General features: G+C 41.1%; 2 protein-coding genes across 3 annotated transcripts; both read right to left on the reverse strand.

Moving 5' to 3' along the window:
* Positions 1-224: 224 nt before the first annotated feature.
* LOC104605769 (G-type lectin S-receptor-like serine/threonine-protein kinase At4g27290) lies at positions 225-3,964 on the reverse strand. 2 transcript variants are annotated; one of them, XM_088896310.1, is made up of 7 exons: positions 2,454-3,964; positions 2,239-2,343; positions 1,928-2,139; positions 1,493-1,703; positions 1,053-1,290; positions 789-936; positions 225-684 (listed from the first exon to the last, which is right to left on the reverse strand). In XM_088896310.1, the coding sequence occupies exons 1-7, from the start codon at positions 3,736-3,738 to the stop codon at positions 376-378; spliced, it is 2,508 nt and encodes an 835-aa protein (XP_088752436.1). In that variant the 5' UTR covers positions 3,739-3,964; the 3' UTR covers positions 225-375. The 2 variants fall into 2 exon arrangements, with proteins under 2 accessions (XP_088752436.1, XP_019054706.2); XM_019199161.2 differs by having other exon boundaries at positions 2,424-3,961.
* A 14,155-nt stretch (positions 3,965-18,119) lies between these two features.
* LOC104605742 (G-type lectin S-receptor-like serine/threonine-protein kinase B120) lies at positions 18,120-21,519 on the reverse strand. The gene is made up of 7 exons (XM_010270631.3): positions 20,175-21,519; positions 19,900-20,016; positions 19,583-19,803; positions 19,271-19,481; positions 18,919-19,156; positions 18,617-18,767; positions 18,120-18,506 (listed from the first exon to the last, which is right to left on the reverse strand). Exons 1-7 carry the CDS (start codon positions 21,478-21,480, stop codon positions 18,195-18,197), a joined length of 2,556 nt encoding a protein of 851 aa, XP_010268933.1. The 5' UTR covers positions 21,481-21,519; the 3' UTR covers positions 18,120-18,194.
* Between the last annotated feature and the right edge of the window lie 550 nt (positions 21,520-22,069).

Here is a 22,069-nt window from a genome sequence, read left to right on the forward strand (position 1 = left end):
TATTTCCCAACGAGTTGCCTCGTCTGTCGAGCTATCCGGCCGGGCTCCGACGAGTTCGTTATGCCGAATTATGGCCAGGCTGTCACGCTGAGTTGTCACTTATGCCAGGTCATATCCACGTGTCCCCATGCTACGAGGTCGGGCCAAATCACCCTCCATCAGAAATCTTTGATAAATTTAAGTTCAAGCCTCAAATCTTAGCTATTCAATAACTATACGAGAAATTATTGAAATGGAAAATTCATTATTGCAAAGCAAAAATGGAAAAGAATGTCAACTTTATAGCAGCATGTTATATATATAGAAAAATAATAATAGACGAAGAAGGACAATAAGATTCATTTCTGAAGAAATAGTCATGGCAGACCGTAAGTACTATCGCCCTTCCATTGTCGAAACTGTAACATTGTTTGTTGAACAAATTCTGGTCTTGCTCATATCAGAGTTTATTACTGCCAAACTTCCACCATTACAGAAAGCAGGTTGCTTAGGTGAAGGTAGAACTGCAAGTTCATTGCTAAGCATCAAGACAACATCAGACATGGTTGGTCTGTCTGTTGCACTTTCTTCCACACACAGTAAGGCGACGTTGATGTATCTCAATGATACAGACATGGACGTCAGATCACCCAAAATTGGATCCATCAATTCCAACCCCTTGTCACTTTTCCACAACTCCCATGCCTGAAACAATTTGGCCTCACAGTTAGAAAAGAGAAGTTTGAAAAAGGAAGATTGTGTATACTGTTGCAGAAACGAAAGATTGGAGGCTGATTGGTCACACTTACATATCCAATAAGATTGACAGAGTCAGGACTATAAAAACCAGTGTTCCTCTTGCCTGTCAGAATCTCTAGCATCAAAACTCCGAAGCTGAAGACATCAGATTTTGTAGAGAAAAGGCCTTGAATGGCATATTCAGGGGACATGTAGCCACTGCATTAAATCATTCAACCAATCTTTTGAGTCTATGTATCAGACTTCAGCAGACACACTGCCAACGTGTGGCATATTAAATTTACAGGATTGCTAGTAGAGATTATTTTACTCACTAAGTTCCTACTATCCGATTTGTATTTGCTTGTGACTCATTCCCTCCAAAAATCCTTGCCATGCCAAAATCTGAAATTTTGGGAGTCATGTCACTATCCAACAGGATGTTGCTGGCTTTCAGATCTCTATGGATAATTCGTAGTCTAGAATACTGATGGAGATAAAGCAGCCCCTGACCAATTCCTTCAATGATGTGGGCACGTTTCCTCAAATCTAATAGCCAACGTTTGGTTGGATCTGTCTCAATTTTATATTTCAATGCATATGAGTACGAGTAGAGAGACTAATAAACAATCGTTAATGACAGTTGAAGGAAATGGATGATGCAAGTTGACTTCATGGTTCGAAAATAGCATAAGAAATAATAGCCAATGAGCGGACAAATCTACAATTACAAACATGAATGACAAATCAGAAAGTATGTAGTAAGATTACGAACCAAACAGGAAGAAATCCAAGCTTTTGTTTGCCATGTACTCATAGATCAATATCTTTTCATCTCTCTCGATGCAGCATCCGAGGAGTCTAACAAGATTTCTGTGTTGGAGTTTAGCAATAAGTATAGTCTCATTTTTTAATTCCTCCAACCCTTGTCCAGATCTTCTGGAAAGCCTTTTCACTGCTATCTCCTGTCCCTTTAATAATTTGCCCTGAAAATATATAACAGTGTCTTAATTGACATTGCTGATTTACTAATGCTTTAGAAAAGATTCTAACCAAGTCTTTGATTGAAATGCATTTCTAGAAGTCTTGGTTATTTCGTTATATCTAATTAACATGTTCACATTACCAATAATGGAATATTTCGTGTGTATGAGTATGACAGAGTCCTCTTTTAAAACAAATGGTGGTCAAGATGTGAAGTCTTTCCTACCTTGTAAACAGGACCGAAACCACCCTCTCCTAGCTTGTTTGCAGCAGAGAAGTTATTTGTGGCAGCTGATACACTTGTAAAACTGAATAGTGGCAGTTGGACGTCCTCGCTCCCACGTTTTCCCAAGCTAACCTCCTTAGAGTGTTCACCAGAAGCGCCAATGCTACTACCGAAATCAAATAGTAACAAATCCTGGCTTGTTGGCCACTTTTCTGTTGATGGACAACACAGAAATATCTTCAATTCTTCATCGAGAACATCTGATTTATCCTGCATAAATATGCCCAAATTTAATATTCTACTCACCCTACCTTTCCCTTGGAGTTTTCTTCTCCATCGGTAACACAAGTAGGAGACCAAGAGAAGAACTGCCGTTGCTAACCCTGCTACAATTGCCCCCAACCTGATCTTGTTTCCTGAATTTGAAAACAAACTGTTTGTTAGTTGTCTATTTTCTGTCTTCAGGTTTTGGCAAATCCCTATCCCTAGACATTACCAATTAACGAGCCATCTGGGTCTGATTTACTTGCATGTTTTGGAAACTCGGAAGCTGCAAGCCTGAGAAAGAGCACTTCTCCACCAGCGTCTTCCTCTGATAGTTGTTCCACAGTGGACAGATTCCCATACCATAGCGAACAATTGCCATTGGAGTATGTGTATGCAGTGCAGGAACAGTTGTTCAAGCAAACCGATTCGCATTCCTTAGCAATCCCGGGTGCCCGGTATTGTTGGTCCATAGGCAACCTCACGTTGTACACCTGCAGAAACCTGTCTTGATCCAAATTTTGTGGAGCTGTATCACTCTCACATCTTAAAGGCTTTGTCCGCACGCACCCAGAAGACCAATCTGAGTGGTTCCAATCTTTTAAAGATCGTGGTTCGAAACCTTTTAGACACCCACAGAAGGGGAGGGAATTGTCTTGACAGACGCCAAATGGCCCACACTGATTAAAAACATCACACTGCCATCTGGGAGCCCTCCAGAACAAGTACCACTGTTGTGCGCCTTCCAACCACGAATACTGCTTGATCTGCCCTGATAGATCCATCACAAGTCTAGACAAAATTGATGAATTATAAAGAGAGTAAGTGAAATAGCTTTCCTCTGCACTATCATAAAAGCTGAAATTGAATATATAGTCTAATCTCATTTCAGGAACCAAGGAGAAAATACGTCCATTCCATGGTCCGCTAGTCCAATACTTGATAGCGTTCTCCTTCATGATGAAAAACTGGCTTGTTCCAGCAGGATCAAGTACCAGATTGAAGCCTCCAGGGGCAGGGTCTGCTAATGAGCGCCAAGAAGTTAACGACCAGTTCTGCCCGGTCTTTTTGTTGTACCCCATTTTCATTCCAGGAAGAAACGTATGACATGGATAATCGAAGCTCTGCCACCAGATATCCGAGTTATTGTCTCTCAAGACAAGATTACCTGAATCCAACAGCGTAGCAGCACTAGTCTTCCCAGGGCTTGACCTGGAAGCCAGCGCGATAGATAGCCTCCCCTCCACGATGATTAGATTACCGTCGTTGTTGATAGTGAGAAAGCTAGATGAACTGCTGACTGGGTTCTCTCGGTTAGCAACCCACACTACCGTCTTAAATGAAACTTTCTTGTACCATATCCCTACGTAGTAACTGTTGGAGTCTGGAGGGGAGAAGAACCCTAGTTCAAAGTTCCCGCCGGCAGAGACTATTGTTTTCGAACCATTGATCCATTGGCCAGGTTTTATGGTGTCAGTTGCATTGGAGAATGGATAGTGAAGCCAGGGCAAATACAGCAGAGGAACAAGAAGGGAAAATGACCTCATCGTGTGTAAGGAGTTGCAAAATTCAGCTAGCGAGCGAGCGAGCGACAGAGAGAGGGACAAAGAGAGAGAGAGAGGAGTCGATGTCGAACATCTATACAATAACCATTCAAACACGCTGCCCCGGCAGAGTGGCGACCACGACCAGTGACCTCTAGAACTTATACGGGTCTAGATGCAGATCACTTTAGCTGTTTGGAAAACATTTCTTGGGAGCCTCTACACATAATTTAGGTCCTTATTTGTCATTTCAACTAAAAAATGTATTGGTGTACATAGCAGGTTCTCTTTACAAATAGCCGGTTTTTTTTAGTGTAAATAAACAATGTGCATGTTTGATTCATGTTGTATGGTATGGTTCTGTGTAAGACCCTAAAACTGGACACTTAATGAGGCTCGTGTTAGTTTTAAATATTCACAGCCGTTGGATAAGTCTGGGGAGATTTATCCTGCTAAGGCTGATACTGGTGTGCTTTCAAGTGTTGGGGTAGCCTGCCTCGGCCATTTGGGTAAGACCCTAGGCACATGCAATATATGATCACTTGAACCCTTGAACCGGACCAGATTTCCAGTTTTACCCTGGACCTTGGAGATTGATGGGCAAAACTGAAAAGTTACACCTGACCCCTAGACCTGATTATGGTACTACATCAGGTGTAGGATTGGGCTACCTTTGATATGCCAATCAGTGAGATCCTTGGGAAGGGTCAAAACCTGGGTATGTTGGGGCAGTTTGAGAATTCATCTGAGTGAGTAATCATAGTGACGGGATCAGCCCCTTTGTCGGACAAAGGTAATGATCGGGATGCACTCTCTCTGATGGAAACCAAACTACCAGCAGTTGTTTTCAATCGTTGGAATTTGTTTTTGCAAAATTTATATATAGATATGTATGGTTTCAAAAATATTTGCAAATGGTTTTAATTCCCGGGGTCCATGTGAGTAGAGAGTGCAGCACTGTTCTTTACAGTCGAGAGAGAGGTCCTCTCTTGTCGGGCAGTGCTTAATCATTATGGGCTGAGAGGTTAAGTGTAAAGCCACATAGGATAATACCTGATGGGTTAATCTTGCACCTGCCCACAATCCCTGGGTTTTTATAAGATGGTTTGGCCCAGGGACCACTTGATCTAAGTGTTGGGCCCATAGGGTCCACGTGATGGGCTCAAGGGGTTCACTGGGCTTTCCAGTGAATTCGGCTAGGCCTTATAACAAAGGCAGGGCCGAACCCATGTGGCTGGTGTGTAGATCAATGTTTGGGTCCCACGCCATACAGAGAAGCCCAACTAGGCAGCAGGTTGGAAGACTTTTTTAGCACATAACCTTATTGGGCCTAAATTCCATTTTGAACTGGGCTGATTTGATCAGTCATTATTAGGGGGCGGATCTGAGATTAGATTGAGCCCAAAAAGCTTATCTAATCTACAGATAGGATTAAGAAGAGTTCCAATCCAAATACATATTTGGATAAGGAGGAACTTCTAATATGATTAGGAAATCTTTTCTTGATCATGAAGCAACTGGGAGAAGCCCTATTCGAATGATATATGGATTCGAACCCTAGGAGAGAAGGACACTCTCTCTCTGCAGTTTGTGAGATAGGATCTCAAAAACCCTAGAGAAAAGAAAAGCAGTCCGCCTTCTCTTTTCCCTTTCTCCCTCTTGTTGCAGCCGCCATCCACCTAAACAGTTCGTTTTCTCTGTGAGAGGAAGATCAAGAAGAGTTCTTGATATCAGTCTTTTCGTTTTGGTGCTCATTGTCATCCAAAGGATTCTTGTGAAGGATTCAGTGTGTAGGATGCCCCCTGCTGGTTCTGCTCCATAGTTGTTGTGTCATCTTCAGTAGGAGCAAATCTTGGTTCCTTCTTTGGGCGTGAACACCAACTTTGGGAGATACTGCTTCTCTGGATCAGGTATAATCTCTCCCTTCTCTTTGTTTTCAGATCTGGTTCAGTTATGGTTCAAGTAGGATCCTTGAATTTTAATTCTAAAATTAGGGAATATGATTCCCAATTGGAAGAAAGGAGGGAAATTTTTGAAATTTGCCCTACCCTATTTCGCAATCTTTGGCGTCCATACGATGGATCCCACCATTCTTTCAATGGTATCAGAGCCAGGTTCGAATCTTGAACCATAAAGATCAGATCTGAACCTGCACAATACGGTAGAAGTTGTTCTATCCAGGTATTGCGCAATTTGCAGTTTTGCTTCAAGAAACCATTTCTTGATGAGGGTGATTGATCTGAAATTAATTTTATTAAATCTGAAATTTATTTAGAACTGTTCTTTATTTATTTTGATTTAATGGACTGTTTGAACCTGGAGATCGAAGTGCACAGGCGCAAATGGTCTGCGCAATCTTCTTTTTATTTTATTCAATTCGGTTTGTAAAATAATTTTTTTTATTTTATCTTTCTAGACTGAATGTATAGGATTTGATCAAGAATGTAATTAATTAATAGAAATAGGATTTCTGTTCTTTTTATTTTTCTTGATTGAAGAAAAGAAGGCGGCGGCGCTGGGAAATCGCAGATGAAGGGATCGCCTTCTGCGTTTTGCAGTTTGTGAAACTGCAACCCTAGTGACTAACTTCTATTTTGCAGGTGGTGCGAATAGTCCATATCTGTTTTTATTTTGTCTAAAATCAAAATCGTTAATTTCAGATCCTTTCTTGAATTAATTCTTAAATTGAAAGTCAGTTTCGGATCATCCCGAACCAGATTGGACCAAAACTGTTTGGGCCAAATCTGGTGTTCAAATGGGACTGTTTTTCAGTCCAGATTTCTCACATTTTAGATCCAAATCTGATGTTCAATTGTGAGGATTAATTCGGCCCAACCTGTCAAGCCCAGTTTTAAAGTGTTAAAACTGCAAAAGTCCATTTTGTGAGAAAAGCTATATGGCCCGAACTGCTAACTGCGATTCAGCCCATATACCTAGACAACATTAATTGTTAATGTTATGGTTTTAAATGGGCTGTTTAATGGGCTTTACAGCAAGTAATTGATTAGATCAATTCTCCCTTTTTATGTGATGTGTGGATGTATGATGTGCTACGACCATGGGCCATAAGCACTTGGCCCATGATGAATCATTAGTGGCTCTTGCGCACACCATGGCTGAATGCATATCATTGCCATGGTGTCCCCTAAGATCATTGGATGACCCCTTCCTAGCATGGTGGGCCCCACAACCCTGAAAAGGGACACATGCGGAAACCCTGGCCGATTAAGGCCCACCAGAAATCTAACTTTATGAAAGTCAGTGGGAGCCACTCTGGTTTGACCTAAATTAACTAGGGCGTAATTTTGTTACCTCCAGCAAATATGAGTGCATGTGATAGGGAGATCCATATGATGGACTCTCTAAAGGCCTTCCATCATTAGCACAATGATGGATTCTTCAGTAATGAGGAAATGCACGATAAAATTGGGCTATCCATTTGCTGTTGGATTTGTTAGAGTGTTTCATGAGATGATAGGGGCGTCATAGACCGATGTGGGAGGGGCTTCACCAGAAAATGGGAACTCTCTCACGGTACCTTAGCGTAACCTGAATATGATGGGTAAGCACTCACTGGACAGAAAGTTTTACCTGAAATAGCTCTGAACCTTGTCTGACAGAGGCCAAAGGGAAACTCATACGATGAGTGGGTATGATCCGTCGCAAAAAGGTGGTGGGGTTATGCAGCTGAAACAGTTGGCTCCACGCACCCTATGTGATTTCCCACATTTCTAAAGACAATTCGCTGTCTCCGCCTCTGAGACAGGAGGGAAATCTTAGGGATGAATAAATGGAAATGGAACATAGGTTAAAAACCGTATCTATATAGGTAACATGAATCAAACTAAGGTTGTGGACTAACGTTTTGTTGTTTTATCAGAAAATGGAAAACAATCAATTTGCCAAGTTGCTTGACGACAATAAGCTTAAGGGACCCAATTATGCTGACTGGTACAAAAACCATATGCTGGTCCTCACTTCATAAGAACTAGATAAGGTGGCTAAAAATCTTGCCCTGGATCGCCCCGGGGACAGGGCTTCTGAGGCCCGAAGGAGAGAATACCAAGAATGGGAGGATAAAAACTCCCTAGCCCACTGCTACATCATAGCCTCTTTGGGCAATCCGATACAGAGGCAGTTCGATCAGATCAAACTCGCTAAAGACATATTGGATAGTTTGAAAACTATGTACGAAGAGCAAAATCGTTCTACTCGACAAAAGGTCCTGAAATGGTTCATGACCGTGTAGATGACTAAGGGGCAGCAAGTTCATGACCATTGTCTCCGGATGATGGGTTACATAAACGAGCTGGAGGCCCTTGGTTCCGGGATAGATCTAGTCACACAGAACGATGCTATTCTCAACTCTCTGCCTCCGTCCTTCAACCCGTTCATTATGAATTATAATATGAACAAGCTGAATGTCAGCGTCCAAGAGCTCAACAATATGTTGCAAAGAGCCATGCTTGTTGAAGCTGGCAAATCTGGCAAGAAAAGGAAGGCAAAGAGAAAGCCCCAGAAGAAAGCCACCAAATCTAAGAAACAAAAGAAAGACAAGGCATCCGATGCCTGTCACTTCTGCAAGCAGGCCAGCCACTGGAAGAGGAACTGTCCTGCCTACCTGGAATCTAAGAAAGGTAATCTCAAAACTTGTGTCATAGAACTAGCAAAGAAGCAGCGGAGATGTCGTAGAGCTCGCTGAGCTCCAACCCAGAACTTGCACGAACTCCTCAAATGGAAGGAAGAAGTGAGCTTGGGAGCAGTAAAAGCCACTTCACTCCTCTCTGTGCCATCTCCCCTGTCTCCCAAACTCTTGGTCGTCCCGATGCCGAAGGACTTCAAGGTACCTCCCCTGGACAAGTATGATGGATCATTCGACCCGAATGATCACGTCGATGCCTTTCAGTCACAGATGCACTTAGCCGGGGCAAGTAAGTCCGGCATGTGCATAGCTTTCTCCACTACATTCAAGGGAGTAGCTCGCACGTGGTACAAGAACCTCACGCTCAAGACAATCAAGATTTGGGCGTAGTTCGTGCAAGTTTTCACCTCCCACTTTGTCACCAGCAAGAGGTGCCCGAGGACCCAAGAAAGCCTCATCGGCATAGTCTAGAGGGAAGGGGAATCTATCCGTAATTACACCAAGAGATTCAATGATGCATGTCTACAGATACCCGACCTAGACCTTGCAGTGAGGCTCACAACAGCCAAAAGAGGCATAACACATAAGGAGTTCAAGTGGCACGTGGTTGTCAATAGACCTAAAGATGTAATCGAATTCCTCAAGCTCACGGACCAGTTCATCAGAACAGAGGAGGAAATGAACTAGAAGAACAAACCCGTCTGAGAAGAGGAAAAGAGAAGGTGAGACCTCCACCAATGGGGATAGTAGTAAGAAGAAAGAACCAGCTCGGGAAGGAAGGCCAGATCAGCCTTTCCGAGCTCCTCCAGCCAAAAGGATGAACTACACGCCTTTGAACGTGAAGCGAGCAAAGATCCTCATGGCGATCAAGGACGCACCGTGTGTGAAGTGGCCACCTTGGCTGAGAGGAGACCCTAGTACTAGAAATAAAAATTTGTATTGCCATTTTCATAGAAATCACGGTCATAGCATCGAAAATTGTAAAAACCTTTGCGACAAGATAGAAGAACTCATCCGTCGCGGGTATTTAAGAAATTTTGTACAGAATGATAATAAAACAGGACGGTAGGGGGAGCAAGGTAGAAATGCTTCGGAGTCCAACAACAGGCAAGGTGAGCAGCCGCAGAGGCAGCTCCCCGAAGAAAGGCCAGTTCGGGGAACCATCCAAATGATCACCGGCGGATCAATCGTCGCGGGCTGCACCTCAGCCGTAGCAAGGACCTCGGCTCGTGAAATCAAAAGAGGAGCGGAATCCCCCGAAGCGGCCGAGATTGGAGGAGCCAATTTTCTTCACCGAAGATGACCCGTGCGGAGTCCAATACCCCCACGATGACACGCTCGTTGTGAAGATAAGAATCAATGATTTCGAGGTGAAGCGCATCCTCGTCGACTCCGGCAGCTCGACGGACATCCTCTTCAAAGCCGCGTTCAACAAACTTCAGCTTCAGGAAAGCGACCTCAAGCCCGCAAACACTCCCTTGGTGGGCTTCAGCGGAGAGGAAGTCAGGCCCATAGGGAGAATCACCGTACCTATGGAGGTTGGCACCTGGCCTAACATAATGAGACTAGACCACAGCTTTTTGGTAGTCGCGACTCCCTCCCCGTACAACGCCATAATAGGTCGGCCCATCACCCATGCCCTACGTGCGATGGTCTCCACCTATTATCTGTCCATGAAGTTCCCCACGGACTTCGGAGTTGGGGTAGCACGAGGCGATCAGCTCGAGTCTCGTAAATGCTACGTCGCCGCCCTCAAAGAGAAAGCCAAGGTGGTAGATGACCTCGAACTGGAGAGACCTGCGGAGCTTCATGAAGAGTGAGCTACTCCCATAGAAGAGATGGCTTTTGTGCCTACTTCGATAGAGGACCCAACTCAGACTCTCCAGGTCAGCACTTCAATCGAGGAGCCTCTACGATCTCAGTTGGTAAGCTTTCTAGTTAAAAATTTCGATTTTTTTGCATGATCCACAGCAGAGATGCACGGATAGACCCCAGAATCATTACTCACAAACTGAACACTGATCCTGTAGTTAGGCCCGTTAGACAGAAGAAACGCAACCTAGCCCCGGAGCGTTGGAGAGCAGTTGACAAGGAGGTTGGGAAGCTCTTCGCAGCCGATTTTATCAGGGAGGTCCATTACCCGAGCTGGGTAGCAAACCCTATTCTGGTAAAAAAGGCCAACGGTAAATGGCGCATGTGCGTCGATTATACCAACCTGAATCGAGCTTGCCCAAAGGACTGCTTTCCACTTTCCAAGATTGACCATTTGGTGGACACGACCTCAAGGCATGAATTGTTGAGCTTCTTGGATGCTTACTCAGGCTAAAATTAGATCAGAATGGACCCTGCCGATGAGGAAAAAATGGCCTTCATAACCGAACTAGGCCTGTAATGCTACAAGGTCATGCCTTTTGGGCTGAAAAATGCTGAGGCTACTTTTCAAAGACTTGTAAGCCGAGTGTTCGAGCCGTTGATCGGCAGAAAAGTAGAATGCTATGTAGACGACATGGTCGACAAAACTCAGTTTTCGAATGATTTAATAAAAGATTTACATTCTATCTTTAAAATTTTGCGCAAATTAAACTCGAACAAGTGCGTTTTCAGTGTCACCTCGGGTAAATTCCTAGGCTACATCATCAACCGACATGGCATTGAGGCCAACCCTGATAAAATTAAGGCCATCTTAGATATGAGACCACCCCAAAAATTGAAGGAGGTTCAGAGGTTAAATGGCCGCATAGCCGCTCTGAGCTGCTTCATGTCCAAATCGGTAAATCGTTGTTTGCCTTTCTTCAAGGCAATTAAAAGAAGAAAGGGCTTCAAATTGACCAAAGAGTGTTAGCTCGCTTTTGACAAGCTCAAAAGGTACCTCGCAAGTGACGAGGTAGTCAACTCGGTACTGATAAAAGAAGTAGATCGGGTCCAACAACCCATCTACTATGTTAGCAAAGTGTTGTAGAAAGCAGAGATGAGGTATCTAGAGATCGAAAAGTTGGCGTACGCGCTAGTTGTTGCAGTTCAGAAGCTTCGTCCATACTTCCAAGCTCATACGATCGTCGTCCTCACCAATAAGCATCTGAGGCAAGTCTTGCTCAAGACCGAGGTCTCCGGTAGGTTGACGAAGTGGGCCATCAAACTCAGCGAGTATTGAAAGAATGGTGGGATCCATCGTATGGACGCCAAAAGATTATGGAATTGGGTGGAGCGAATTTCAAAAATTTCCCACCTTTCTTCCAACTGGGAATCATATTCTTTAAATTTAGAATACAATATTCAAGGATCTATTTGAACCATAACTGAACTAGATCTAAACTAAAATAGAAGGGAAGGGTTATACCTGATCCGGAGAAACAGTATCTCCCAATGTTGGTGTTCATGCCCAAAGAAGAGAACCAAGATCAGCTCCCACTGACATTGATGATGGAGCCGAACTAGCAGTGTTCGTCCCACGAACCAGGTTCTTCTGAAGAACTTGATGGAAGCAATGAGCACCACAGAATCGATCAAGAACCTTTCTTGATGTTCTCTTGCTGAGAACTCGAACTGGTAGAAGAAAGTATGGTGGTGGCTGCTGAGGAAGAAGGTCAGAGAAGAAGATGGCGAACTACAATATTCTACTCTGGAAATTCTAGAGATCCTTATCTCAAGATTGCAGAAGTATTCTTGCTAAAACCCTAGGGTTCGAATTCTTGTAATTCGAATGGGTTTCTCCCTCTTTCTTGGTGATCAAGAAACCTCCTAATCTCATTAGGAGTTATCCCAATCCAAATCTATATTTGGATAGGGAGTCTTCTTGATCCTATCTGCAGATCAGATCAGCCTACTCCTGATCTTATTAGGAGATTACCATATTCAAATCCTAATTTGAATCTGGTCTTCATGAGTGGATAGGGTCAAGACCCAATCCTTTTGGCTTATAACCTAATCCCAGATCCGCCCCTATATATGACTACTCAAATCAGACCAATTCGAAATGGGATTTAGGCCCATTATGTATTAAGTGCTCAATAGTCTTCCAAACTGCTGCCCAGTTGGGCTTTTTTGTATGGCGTGGGACCCAAGCATTAATCTACACATCAGCCACATGGGTTCGGCCTAGCCTTCCAAACTAGTAAGAGTTTCAGCCTATCATTAACTAATTTGAGTTCAAATCATGCATTAAGCATAAATAAATATTTTTAGTTGAAAGTGTTAATTAACTTTTTAAATCGGGTGGGACATGCCGGGACGGGTTTAACAGGTTTGGGACGAGATGGGTTTTGGAAATTGAGAGGAAAGATTAGAAAAGTTTAGGGTCAAGGGTACTTTGGGAATGGGTAGGGCAATTTGCACGGGTACCCTGTTGTCATTCCTACTTGTAAGAGGATGTGAGCATATATACACTCCAAGGAAGGGAAATGCAAATTTCCCTTTACTTTAAGCCCAGCCTAGTGGGGTTAAGAGAAATGCAAAAATGTCATTGTGAGTTTTAGGTGGTGTTTGGCATCGATGCCGTTTTGAGAAAACGGTGCCATATAGGCACCACATCAGAAAAAGTGATGCTTCAGAAAAAGGCATCTTGGTACCATTTTTCTAGAAAAAACATTGCTTTAGACAACACCTTGGAAATCAGGAAAGTGTTGTCTAAAGCAATGCCAAATTCAACGTTTTCTCAAAAAATGATGCATTGTTGCCAGTAGTGCAATGATGTGGCATCATCTTGGATGTAGTATATATAATATAACATATTTTGGAAACAGTTCTACAGCACTGGTACCAAACAAATCCAGTGTTTCTTTCCCAGTAAACATCCTATGTGGCAGCACCATTTCCAAACAAAAAATAAGCACCAACGGTGCTTACAACTCAAACATACCTAGCACCGTTTTTATGTTTTGAAATGGTGTTGTGATCTCAACACTGATGCCAAACACCTACTTAGATAATACCCCACATTGATGCCAAATACGTACTTAGATAATACCCCATAAATTAATCTGAAACTAAGGTTGTGTTTGGTAGCAGTGCAAATTTATGTGCATGCAAACAATTATGGTAATGCAATTTGTTTGGGTGCAAATTCTAATTTATTTTTGCTTCAAATTTTACTTCATTTTGTTTGATTGCAATACAAATAAAGAAAAACAAATTAAACAATACCTAAAGCAAAATTATGTAAAATAAAATCCAAAACAAAATTAAAGTAGAGCTTGCATTCTTTCCATTTGCACCTCCATGCATTTGTACTAATACAAGTAAAATTCAACTACAACCAAACACAGCCTAACCAAAAATTTATATATTTTCAATACAATGAAGTAAAAACGACTTCTAGTCTTGAATATTGTATATCATGAACCAAATAAATTGAAAATAGCTTGTAACTTGAATCTACGATTTACGATTGTTTAAAAAAATATAACACCTAGGCCAATTTTACTAATAAATTAATTGGGATAGTGTATGCATATCTATATCTATATCCATATCTATACTACTTTAAAAAGTATGAATTATTTAAATTTATTGATTATTTTCATGCTATGAATTAGTAATAATTTAATATATTGATCGCTATACTATAACATTTATATTTCTGGACATCATATCAATTTATTACAAATCTGGTGCATCGCATGGCCCTGCTAGTATTGAAATATATACAAACTGGCCGGGCCCGGGCTTCGCCTGAACATATAACTTAGGCCCAAGACCCTTACTATTGGGCAGTCGGTATAATTTCTTAGATAATGAGTTGAAGATGCAATAAATTATCATTGAATTCCATTTCATCCGAGCTTGAGCTTTAGCAGCTACTGGATCCAGTCGTGGAAAGTGTCGTCTACAAATAACACGTTTTCCATCGCTCGTTTTTAGGAATAGTTTTCACCACTCAGAGGGCAAGAAACCAGAATAGCCCCCGGATTATCTTATGGATGAAGGAAGCATAGTGACGTCAGACTTAATCATAGAGTGAACTAATGTTATGTTTACTTTTCTGTAAGTTATCTATTTGGTTAAATGTAATTATTTGGGTAATATTTTTTGGGAAATATTTATTTGGGTAAGTGCATTTACTCATACTCTTTAATTTTTTATGTAAATAATATAATGACCATTTTAGCCATAAAAATCTATTATTAAAAATGGTATTTTTGTTTCATTCAAGTGTTGGCAACTTCCCTTTAGATGGGAAAGTTATTTATCCAACTAAGAGATGGGTACCATTAACCCAAGTAAGTGATACTTAGGAAAATAAACTTTCCTTGATCTCCATATAAATCTGAAAAATAGAACATGGGATTGTTGGTCAATAGGAACCAAAATCCCATTGACCAACTTTTCTCCCTCTCAAAATCCAAAAAATAAAAAAACACCCCCTAAAAGGAAATGGAGGAGACCAAATTGATAGACAAAAGAAACCAAGTAATCAAGCCATATCCTGACCTCTAATACCATGAAAATGGTGAGCCAGGACACTAATGAAGAGGATAACTTGTTACTAGAATTATTCATGGGCCTGGCTTCAATCATTTTTCAGGCCAAGCTCGGGCTTTTGCATATATGCCTGGCTTGTAACTATCCAGGCTGGGCTTCAGGCTTTATGCAAGGGTCAGAATCTGAAGGGATGGGATATCCATCATATGGACTTCCAAATCTTGCGGAATAGACCGGGCGAATTTCAAAAAAATTTCTCTCATCTTTGCTAGGAATCGAATTCTCTATTTTGAAACACATTTTTCAATGATAAATCTTGAATCATGAACCAAATCAGATCTGAACCAAAAGGAAAAGGAGAGAGGTATAGCTGATACAGAGAAATACTTTCTCTCAACGGAGGTGTTCACGCCCAAGGAATGATCCAAAATCTGCTCTCATTGAAGATGGCGTAGTGCAGGGTGGAGCAGAATCAACAGCGTTCTCCAAGAACCTGATCCTTCGTAAGAACCAGCAGGACGACACGTGATTACAACTCCCAATCAATCCTTTCTGAAAGAATTGATGTCAAGATCAAATCTTGATTTCTCCCAAGACTTTGGAGATCGAATTGGGGTTATGACGGCGATAGGAAGGAAGCGGCAAGAAAGAATTTCTGTGAAGGTTGCAGAATTCTTTCTCCTGTGATTTCAGCTCTGAAGAGAATTAAAACATCAAAACCTAAAGGCTGCCGCCCCCTTCTTCTTTTATAAGCTTAAAGGGATTAGCTCCTAATCCCATTAGGAGTTGCTGATCCAAATCATATTTGGATCAGAAGTCCCTTTAAGTGATAAGGGAGAACCCTTATCTTATCTGCAGATTAGATCAGCCATCTCCTAATCTTATTAGGAGGCTTCCAGATCTAAATCTTATTTAGATCTTGGACTCTCTAAGTGGATAGGGTCAAGGCCCAATCCTATCAGTTGATCCATCCCAAAATTCGCCCCTTTAATTAACTGATCAAATCAATCCAGTTCGAAATGGGCTTTAGGCCCATTTAAGGTTATGTACTCACTTAGCCTTCCAAACTACTGCCCAGTTGAGCTTCCTTGTATGGCGTAGGACCTAAACATTGATCTACACATCAGCCACATGGGTTCAGCCCAGTCGTTGTCACAAGGCCTAGCCGAATACACTGTTATGGACAGTGCACCCCCTGAAACCCATCTTATGGGCTCTATGGGCCCAACACTTACCCTAAGTGGTCCCTGGGCCAAACCACCTTGTAACACCCAAGGACTGTGGGCAGATGCAAGATTAGCCCATCAGGTATTATCCTCAATAGTCTTACACTTAACCTCTTAGCCCATAATGATCAAACACTGCCCGACAAGAGAGGACCTCTCCCTCGGCTGCAAGGAATAGTGTCGCACTCTCTGCTCACATGGATCTCGGGAATTAAAACCTTTTGCAAATCATTTCGAAACCATAACATATATATATATATATATATATATCTTTATATAAATATATTTTGCAAAACAAAATCTCAACAATTGAAATCGGCTGCCGGTAGTCTTGGTTTCCATCAGAGAGAGTGCATCCCCGATCATTACCTTTGTCCGACAAAGGGGCTAATCCTGTCACTATGATCACCCACTCAGATGAATTCTCGGACTGTCCCAACATACCCAGGTTTTGACACCCGTTAAGGATCTCACTGATTGGCATATCAAAGACAGCCCAATCTGACACCTAATGCAGTATCATAATCGAGTCTAGGGGTCCGGTGTAACTTTCCAGTTTTTTCCATCTATCTCTAAGGTTCAGGGCAATACTGGAAATCTGGTCCGGTTCAAAGGTTCTATTAGTCCTATACTGCATGTGCTTCGGGTCTCACCCTGGTAACTGAGACAGGCCACCCCAATAGTTGGCAGCACACCAGTGTCAGCCTTGGTAGGATAAATCTCCCCAGACTTACCCAATGGCTGTAAACATTCTAAACTAACACAAGTCTCATTAAGTGTCCAGTTTAAGCGTATTACACAGAAACACACCATAGGAACATGAATCAAATGTGTATTTTATTTATACAACTGTCTAACAGAATCAGGTTCAAGCCTGGACATTTAATGTTAACAAAGAAGCAGGACCCAACCCAACCCACCCTGTAAATATGTCTACTTGTTACATTGATGCGGTTAGGGCTGCAAACAATATTCAATTACGGATTTATCCGAATTCAAATTGCAATGCAATCCTATTAAGGGTGATTCGAATTCGATCCGTTTATAATTGGATCAAATATGGATCTAGCCCTATCTGATCCAATATAATCTGATTCAAATTGATTTAAATATCTAAATTGATACATACTTAAAAATTATATTATATTTATCATTGAAGTTGGTCTTAATGTTGTATTTTTACTAAATTGTCATATGTTTAAGTTTTATGTAAATGGTTTTCAATTCATTTTGTTCATAAAATGTAATTTAAAGTCATTTTTAGCTCACCTTATCAATAACATATAATATTTTGATCATTTTTGGTTTAATTTAATTATATTATTTAATATCCGATTATAATCCACTAGATATCCGATAGACATGCGCAGATTTGAATCAAAATGTAAACAAATCAAATTTGGGTATGGTTGATCATAGGCTACTCTACGTAACGGCCAGTTATGTGATAAATCATTCTTTAATGTATATTCTCCATTCTGTTGGCTTACCTCTCTCTCATTCCCAATTGAATGGGTTTACTAGCTAGCTAGCTACCTTGTTTCCTTCTTTGTAATGGATTTGAGCATAAAGTGAGAATTAACGAAAGTGATTTGAGCTGTTATTACAAACAATGGATGGAATAATGAAAAAGAAGAAACCTGTTCAATTTGAGCTATCAACAGTTAGAACTGATGTACCAAGAAGTCGCCAATATGGACCATTGATATTTGGCAATCCTTGGGACTAACGTCAAACCATACATGTAATAAGCTAAAAGTCAACAGATACTGCTGGAATGACAATGAAAGAAAGAAAAAAGTTATTATTTTTATTTTCATGAAATCCTAAACTTACCTCACCAAATAAGCTGATATCCAAAGTATGTGAAGGGTGTTCATCCTTGTTTCCACCCCACTACAAACAACAATTTGTGGAGTCTTTTCATCATTACATTGTTACATGTATTTGAACTACTTGTCTTCTATAAATACTTAAAGACTGAAAAACCTTTGTATTTTGTAATACTTTGTATGTATTTATAAGATTTATAAATTTCAGGCCAACAACATTGAGTAATGGCCTTTAGGCTTTAGCATCTATACAAAAATCAATACATATGCAATCTTTCGTTTCTCAACCAATCAATTTTAATCAAGCAATATACAAACCAAGAATTTAGGACACAAAATTCATTATCTTCCTACAATCATAGTAACTGTTACATCATTTGTCGATGCAATTTCATGGCTCTCTACTGATATGCACACATCTGTAGGATGATTTCTAACTATAGTAAAAGTGGGTTGCTTTGGTACAGGAAGAGTGGCAGTTTCACTCTCCAACATCAAAATAACAGATGACATGGTTGGCCTGTCCATTGCAGAGTCTTGCACACACAACAGCCCCACATGAATGCATCTCAACACCTCCCACTTAGAACATGAGCCACTTATGGATGGATCTATGAATTCCATCGCTTTATCTTCAATCCACAGTTTCCATGCCTGAAAACAAAAAATCCAAGTGATCCATTATATCAGTAAACAGTTCTAGGTATATGCGTAAAAGGAAGAACCTAGATATTTATTCTGATAAAAAAAACAAATACACATACATATCCGAGAAGGTTTAATGAGTGCTCCTGGGAACGGAAGTGTGTATTCCTTCGGCCGCTTACAATCTCTAGAAGTAATACTCCAAAACTGTAGACATCAGACTTCACTGAAAATAGGCCTTCCATTGCATACTCCGGAGACATGTAACCACTGCATTTGATTTCATCAGGGAAAATTTTATAAGAGACCATGACGATACAGTAGTCATCAATGGAAATTGTTAACTTGCTAGATGAAATGACTAAGTTAGAAATGCATCCTTGGAAAGAATGCATGATCCCCTCCTCTGTTCAACACTTACTATGTGCCTACTACTCGGGTTGTATTTGCTTCATTCTGATTTCCTCCGAAAATCTTGGCCATCCCAAAGTCTGAAATTCTTGGGTTCATCTCTTCATCCAGTAAAATGTTGCTGGCCTTTAAATCTCGATGAATTATTCTCAGCCTTGAATCTCGGTGAAGATAAAGGAGCCCTCGTGCAATCCCTTCAATGATATTGAAGCGCTTCCCCCATTCTAGTTTCCCTTGCCTTTCAGGTTCTGCATTAAGTAATGTTCATTGAACAATGTCAGCAAATATCAATTTCATCTATTTCCCATGGACGGTTGAAAATCATAACTAATTTCAGGCTTTAAATGGTAAGGAGAACAAACCAAAAATGAAAGAATCTAGACTGCTGTTGGGCATAAACTCATAAAGCAATATCTTCTCCTCCCCTTGAATGCAGCAACCCAAGAGTCTAACTAGGTTTCTGTGTTGTAGTTTGGCAATTAGTATTATCTCATTTTTAAATTCCTCCAGGCCTTGTCCGGATCTCCTTGAAAGTCTTTTGACTGCAACTTCCCGTCCACAAGGTAGTTTGCCCTATAAAATGAGAAAAAGAAAGAAAATGGAAAAAAGAGAACTGTTAATTTTAGATTTATAATAATCAATAGCTATCAGTATGTGTTTGTGTTGAAATTTACCTTGTAAACAGGACCAAATCCCCCTTCCCCAAGTTTATTTGCATCTGAAAAGTTGTTTGTGGAAAATGCTACAAAATTAAAATTAAACAATGGTAATTCGGGCCCATCTCCTTGCTTTGCTTCTATTGCTGCGTCGCCCAGTACAGATAAGTCTTTTGAAAGCTCTTCACTTATGCTCAAATCAGGTAATGGTAGCTCTTTGTTTGGCATAACCAACGAGCCTGAAAAAATGGTAAAGAAACCCCCAAGGCATTGCTACCAAGAAGAACAGAGATAAATACCATATCCAAGATGAACTAATACATTTAGTCATTTACCTTTCACTTTTCTTTTTGCGTTGAACCTCCACAACAAGTAGATGGATAGGCTTAGGAAGACGAACCCCAATAATGCAATTATTATTATCACCAATTTCAGTATCTTGCTCATCCCACCTGCATTTGGAAAAGATCTTTAATTCATAAAGCAAGAACTGATTAAAGAAAGGCAATCCATATATGGAACTCACTCCTCAGTGACTCGCAAAAGAAATAGATGATTCAGGGCAGTTTGGGAAAATAAAGACAATTAGCTTCGAAAGTCAGAATTTTACCTTGGCCTAGTTCGGAATCAGCAAGGCGGATGTACAATGTATTCCCACCTTCTGGAAAATGCTGAATATCAACCAAATCCCTCTCCCATAGCATACATCCAACCCCATTTACATAAGCGTAGGCTCTGCAGGAGCAATTCTTCAAACACTCGTCTTCGCACTCACCTCTGCCTTGAATTGACACCCAGTTGGAAAAATCTGGCAGTTTTATACCTTGCACCTTTAGAAATCCATCTCCCTCGATATTCTCAACACTACTATTTCTCTGACACTGTAACTGCGTTCTCCTCACACACCCGCCTGACCAATTTCCTCTGCTCCATTCGAGGGGCGACTTGGGTTCAAATCCTTGAAGACAAGTACAAACGGGAGAGCTCATTCGATTACAGATTCCATAAGTTCCGCACTGATTATAAAGCTCACATTCATCAACTGGTTGTGACCAGATAGTAGTCCACTCTTTTTTCTCTGAATTCCAGAGGAGATGATCCTCGATTCCATCCCATCTTATTCGAAACTTCAGGATGTCAGTGCTGTTAGTCATAGTATATGTGAAGTACCTTAGTCCTCCTTCTTCGTCATTTACAAGCCTAAAACCATAGATATAAAGAGGTCTCATGTTGGGAACACCCATGAATGTCTGGCCATTCCACTGCCCGCTCCTCCAACGCCTTTTCGATCCTTCCCACATCACAATTTGTGGAGACCCAACTGGATCAACACCCATGGAGTAGTTCCCAATTGACGGATCGTTGGCGCTTTTCCATGAAACGAAGAGGCGAGTATTGCCGGTTCTGAGATTCAAGCTGGCTTTCATACCTGGTAAGTAGGTATCCGTCGGATCATCGAAACTCTGCCACAAGGTATTTCCAGTGTCGCCGGCGTCATTGCCAGTACTCAGAATAAGATTTCCAGAATCCGTGAGATATGCAGTGGAATTACCCGATACAGCTGAAACATTCGTGGACCAGAGAGAATTTCCATTTCCATCTAAAACCATCAGATTGCCGCTGCCTCCAATAGTAAAAACTCCGTTGGTATCTAAAACAGGATTATCTCTGTTTGCAACCCATACGACCGTTTGTACAGAAACCTTGTAATACCATATGCCGACATAGCGATTTGTCGAGTTTACCGGACTGAAGAACCCCAACTGAAAGTTGTTTCCCTCAGAGATAATGGTTCCTCCATCCCTGATGGGACGTCCTCGGGTTAGTGTGCTAGCTGCATAACAAAACGAGGAAAGGTTGTAAAGCAGGAACAGAGAAGAAAGAAAGAGACTTGGGTGTCTGCACCTGCTGCCCATCTCACAAACTTGCTCGTTGCAGATGTCAGTGGGAGCTACAAGTCTAAAAACAAAGCATCGATGAAGGATGGGCGGCTACCATCCAAAACCAAAAGCAAGAGTGACGATCGATAAACGCTGAAGAATTTTGACCGCGAATCATCTTTGAAATTTTTTGTTGACCAATCAAGTATTCGTGGTTTTCTAGTTGTATATTGTCATAAATCTCCTTATCTCTACCACGGATGCATTCTTAAAGAGCAATGAAACCAGAGGTACTATCGTAAATTTGTGGTTTTCTAGTTGCGGTCACCCATCGAATTCCGCACCAAATTCCAACGTGGAAATTTGGAATGGAACTATTTTGACTAATAAAAAATCAATAAATTATTCAAAAATTGAGCAGTGATATTATATAATTATCCATACTATTTGGTCAAACCGTATTTGTAATCTAATTTGACATGGTGCATCGTGTGGGTCCCAGTGTTTATGAATTATAAATCAACGGTATCAAACAAACAGTATCACATTATTAGGAACCAAACAAAAAAATTAAAATGGTGTTCTAGACTTCTAGCACCCAGAACAGGAAACCGAAAATGGCATT

The sequence above is a fragment of the Nelumbo nucifera genome, chromosome 1, assembly GCF_055504915.1.
Source record: "Nelumbo nucifera cultivar China Antique chromosome 1, China Antique-T2T, whole genome shotgun sequence".
NCBI lineage: Eukaryota > Viridiplantae > Streptophyta > Magnoliopsida > Proteales > Nelumbonaceae > Nelumbo > Nelumbo nucifera.

Excerpts from the sequence above, each read along its gene's own strand:
- LOC104605742 (XM_010270631.3), bottom strand. The coding sequence starts at position 21,480 with ATGGGCAGCAGGTGCAGACACCCAAGTCTCTTTCTTTCTTCTCTGTTC. Across the intron at positions 20,017-20,174 it reads TGATTCCGAACTAGGCCAAG|GTGGGATGAGCAAGATACTG; the intron begins GTAAAATTCTGA and ends TTCCAAATGCAG. Across the intron at positions 19,157-19,270 it reads TCTAGATTCTTTCATTTTTG|AACCTGAAAGGCAAGGGAAA; the intron begins GTTTGTTCTCCT and ends TACTTAATGCAG.
- LOC104605769 (XM_019199161.2), bottom strand. The coding sequence starts at position 3,738 with ATGAGGTCATTTTCCCTTCTTGTTCCTCTGCTGTATTTGCCCTGGCTT. Across the intron at positions 2,344-2,423 it reads CCCAGATGGCTCGTTAATTG|GAAACAAGATCAGGTTGGGG; the intron begins GTAATGTCTAGG and ends TTTCAAATTCAG. Across the intron at positions 937-1,052 it reads AATCGGATAGTAGGAACTTA|TGGCTACATGTCCCCTGAAT; the intron begins GTGAGTAAAATA and ends GATTTAATGCAG.